This window comes from Oratosquilla oratoria, chromosome 18 (genome assembly GCF_046742065.1).
Source record: "Oratosquilla oratoria isolate Oo_2021 chromosome 18, ASM4674206v1, whole genome shotgun sequence".
NCBI lineage: Eukaryota > Metazoa > Arthropoda > Malacostraca > Stomatopoda > Squillidae > Oratosquilla > Oratosquilla oratoria.
Genome location: NC_134794.1, coordinates 45,341,102 through 45,345,913, shown reverse-complemented (window position 1 = coordinate 45,345,913; position 4,812 = coordinate 45,341,102). Strand labels below are relative to the sequence as shown.

At 44.8% G+C, this 4,812-nt stretch overlaps 1 protein-coding gene across 1 annotated transcript; it reads right to left on the bottom strand.

The window, feature by feature from the left end:
- Nucleotides 1–315: 315 nt before the first annotated feature.
- LOC143034859 (uncharacterized) lies at nt 316–4,064 on the bottom strand. Its single transcript, XM_076201203.1, has 2 exons — nt 1,032–4,064; nt 316–372 (listed from the first exon to the last, which is right to left on the bottom strand). The coding sequence occupies exons 1-2, from the start codon at nt 4,062–4,064 to the stop codon at nt 316–318; spliced, it is 3,090 nt and encodes a 1,029-aa protein (XP_076057318.1).
- Nucleotides 4,065–4,812: the final 748 nt, after the last annotated feature.

The following is a 4,812-nucleotide window of genomic DNA, read 5'->3' as shown; positions in this document are numbered from 1 at the left end:
TTGTTTTTGTTGTTATTGTTAATAAGGTTGTTAATGTTGTTACTGGTGGTTGTAATGGTGATGCTAATGGTTTTCTTCTTTCTCTCTTTTTTTTCTTCTTCTCCTCCCCCTCCTCCTCCTCCTCCCCTCCTTGTCCTGCTCCTTTCCTTCTTCTTCTCCTCTTCTTTCTCCTTCTTCTTCGTCTTCTCCTCCGTCTTCTTCCTCTTCCTCATCTTTCCTTATGTATTCGATTTACATTCATTTGCCTTAGCTTACCCTCTCTCTTCTTTTATTATTTCTTACTTATTCACAAGCACCTGGCGGCGCCAGCCACGGCTACGCCGTGAGTGCTTGGCCTGCGGCGCCCGCGAGCGAAGTGGCAGCATATGCCGCCTAGGGTTCGGTCTTTGCAAAGTTGGCTAGTGGCCTAACTTCCGCCACCCATTCGATAACTTTGTTTTCGATATATTACTTCTTAAATGATCCAGAGCCGATCACAGTGCCAAGATGTCTTTCCTCCTCTTTTGTTACTTTCATTTCACTGTTTTTAAAGAGGTTTCTACTGATGATGATGATGATGATGATGATGATGATGATGATGATGATGATGATGATGATGATGATGATGATGATGATGTTGATGATGACGACGACGATGATGATGATGTTGATGACGACGACGACGACGCCGTGGGTGCTTGTCCTGCGGCGCTGCTCGCTTCGCTCCCGGGAGCTTCGCGCCCTAGGGCTACGCCCTCTTGCTATACATTTGTGTTTTATTAGTCATCTTTAACTTCTTCAACTTAAAGCCGCCGGCACTACTTCTTAGTAGAAGATTCTCCCTCGTCGTCGTCGCTGCACCTCTTGTTGCTCTCAGTGGTGGTATCTCTGTTCTCTTTTAGCATCTTTTTGACCTCTTCTATTTTTTGGTCAACTTCCTCTATTTTCTCTTCCAACTCCTCCTTGATAGAGATAGAGAAACTGGAGGCAGGGTCGACCTCTTCTTCTCTTTCGTAGCACAAATCGTACGACGCGGGCAGCAACATATCTACGGCTTCCTCTTCTGAGATCGTGTACACTTCTTTGGGTATCTCTACAATGCTTTGGTCAGGCTCTTCTTCGGCCAAAGCAACTTCTTGGTCGTCAGAAACTACGACCGCTTCAGGAGGTTTATCTTCTTCTGAAAGACTCTTAACGAAAAGTTCTTTATACACGCAATTGCGTGGTAGTTTCATCCTGAAATCGTCGTTCACTTTTTCCCAACCTGTGTATATGATGAGAGAATTCCAGCTTGTAACTCTTGAGCAGGCGACATAAAGTTGTCCGTGGGCAAAGCACTGTGCAGAATCAAGCAATATTCCACACCTATCAAATGTCTGCCCCTGAGATTTGTTTATCGTCATCGCATAACTAAGCTTAACAGGGAATTGTTTCCGCTTGAATGGTATAGTGGTATCAGTAGACTCCAGAGTAATTCTCGGGAGTAAAACCTGTTCACCCCTGTGTGTACCGCCTAAGATCTTTCCGACTATGATATTTTTTTTAAGATTAGTCACTATTACTCTGGACCCATTACACAACTTGGGAGGGCATATATTCCTCATAACCATGATGACACTTCCTACTTTCAGTCTCAACATGTGAAGAGGGAGAGAGGGGCTCGTTATGGCATTGAAAACCGATGTCTGAATGTCCGTTACTTCTTCCATTGCAGTGTCAACACTCATGTACACTTTCTCTGGTTCTTCAGACTTATCGTAGACCATCAAGTTTATCCTGTCGACATCATCGTTTGTGGGGGAAATGATAGCCCTCTTCTCGAAATATGAAGCATTCAGGTGATTTTCCTCTAAATTATCATAGACTTTGTCCACTAACTCTTTACGGGTCTCAACGACAATCCCAAACTTCTCGGGAAGTTTTACGGGTCCACTCTCCCCTCTCCCCAGAGCCAATAGATTTTTCGCAAATATCTTGTTCTTTGCGTCATCTGCCTTGAGTCTCACGTTACGTGTTAGTTCCAACTTTAAAAGGTCGTCCCAGAAATAACCGGACTTTATACAGTATTCGAGCTCATCATTCATTCCTCCCCCTCTTATAACTGGGAGGATTTGACGAAAATCTCCCGCACAGACAAATACTATCCCCCCCATAAACCTTCCTGGAACGCCCAAAATGTCCCGAAGGGAAACATCAAGAGTAGCTAACGTGTTCTTGTTTGCCATCACAACTTCATCCCAGACTATTAGAGACGTCATTGATAGGAGCTTCGCCAACTCTGAGTTTTTCTTGATGCTACAGGCGCACACTTCGTTGTAATCCATTAACGGGATCTTGAACATGTTATGTGCAGTTCTTCCTCCATGCAAAACAGTAGAGGCGATACCCGATGAAGCGACAGCCAAGGCAATTTTTCCCTGAGAACGAACAGTATCCAGTAAAATGTTGAGCACGAAAGACTTTCCCGTCCCACCTGGAGCATCCAGGAATATCCCATTGTGCCTGTACTTTTGGGCGTTCTCGATGCGAAATAGCACAGTATCGTAACAGAGTCTCTGTTTGCTGTTCAGAAGAAGAGACTTCTCCTTCACCTCTTCTGTCAACTTCTCTTTGTTATAGGCCTTTTTTCGGCGTATGATGTTTGATGTTTTCTCGCCACATCTTGAAAGTGGTAGCCCATATTGGGTGATAGAGCCCCCTCCGCAGTTCCACACATGTTCCTGGATATCGTCTAGAGCGTCAAGGTAAATTTCATCGTTGTATTCCGTCGCTTTTTGGCGCTGCAGGAAGTCACTGGCGAACAAATCTTTGGTCTCTTCCCAGATACCTGACTGGTCCTCTAATTCCGAAAACACCAGCATGCTCGCATAAGTAGCTCGCAACTGATTGCGGTCATTAGTGTGGTTGATGATTTCCAATATAGTTTTCTTCCAAGTTTCTTTGTCGTTTAGGAGTCCCATCGCTTTAACGGCTTCTCTGTAAGTGGGGTAGATCACCCCTTCAAATGTCCGAAGATCCTCGTAAGACGTAGGCCCCTTTACGTGTGTTAAAAGTAGTCTCAAATAGAAGAGCTCGACAGTTTTATTTGTGACAGCACGTATCCTTCCTAGAGAAGATGCTGTCGTCTTTCTTTCTTCCCAGACACTGCTAGTGTTATTAAAAACAAAGTGGTTGGGAAGCTGATTATAATATAGGCCTGCTGCAAATTCGTTTCGCGCACACAGTTTGAAGAAAGCTGTCAAATGAGTGTCTTTAGAGGTTTTTCTATCGATCTCCTCCTTAGACGCGTTCTCCTTGAAAAATACCGCGTTCTCTCCTTCTAGATGCAAGTCAAGAGTTGCCACAGGGGGGTGACTTCTGTGAATCGCAAATTTGAAAATCTTCCACGACGCCTCATTCGCATTGACGAATCGTGCCTCCTGGAATTTTCTCACTTCATTAACATCTTCCCCTTCTTTCGTTTTCGAAAACAGAATGCGGTCACATCCTTTGTTGACGTACTTTGTAACGTAGGCTATGCACTTTATAGAATTTGAGCACTCAACATTTATGTGCGTGTTATACTTTAAACATAGGTACGGGCTGTAGGGGACAACCCATGAATTGTCAACTTTGATTTTCTCTCCCTTTACTTTTTTCTCGAAAGAGTGGCCCCCTTCACCTACTGCTGTCCTTCGATACAGAGGGTACCCGTTGTTCCCAAAGTACATGTCGCCCCTGCACACTTTCGGAAAACCCTTTCCACACAATGATGTGGAACCGTACTTTCCTTGACAACATAGTTGGGACTCGTCAAAGCCTCTACAGGGGCCGTGTATCATGTTCGTTGTCACAATCTCATATAAGCGCGGCTCTTTATTTTTGTCAGGTATCTCAGCTGATATCACCCTAGAGACGAAATCGGCAGTAACGTGGCGTTCCATCCAAAGAAGGATATGAACATGAGGGAGACCTCTTTTCTGCCACTCAACACTCAGTAGGTGTGCCTTAACGCGCCCAAACACGTTTTTAATCGTCAGATCGTCCATCAGGCTGTCCACTTTCAACTTGAAAATCCGACTAACAAAGTCAGGGCGGTCATACATCCGGGAGATGTCACAACCGACAGCCTCCACGGCTTGTTTCAACTCTTCCCAATGAGGATTCATTGTAAAGGTGATAAAAAAAGTCTGGAGACCCGTAAGACGACACAAAAGCCAAGGCGTCTTGCTGCCGCGCTTTCATGTATCTTGGGCCCCCAACAAATGAAGCAGGGATAATCACCCGTTGACCCGCCTTTCGGTTATCCCCGTCCCCTATAAGAATATCAGCGCGCTCTTTCCGCAACTCCTGTTGATTGTGTTCGATGAAAGACAACCTGTCAGACTCAACTTTCACGTAATTATCCACAACAAATTGTTGGAAAAGACGGGCCCCTTTAGTCACATAATTGAAAACACCTTCTCTTTCCATGTAAAGAGAGGCGTAGTACATGCAAGGGCTTAGCCTACTGTATGTTGCAGGAACATGTTTTGAACAACAGATGTCTGCTTTGCGTTGCTTTTTCAGAGTGCAAGAATGACCGACGTCTCCATTGGGAAACAGGAGAGGATACTGAAAAACATCGTAGAAGAAGTTGGTGTGACTCATAAGTCTGAGACTAAATTTTGAATCTTCCTTTGGGGAACCTATCACTATTTCCAATGGGTCTCTTGAGGGGCCCAAATTAACGATGGCTCCCACCTGCGAAGAAGAAGTGGGAAGGTGGTAGACTCCTTTATGTTCGCGGGTTGTTAGATTCTCAGCGGCTTTCAACGTAATAGACACCTGGGGTAATTTGCCATATTTCTTGAC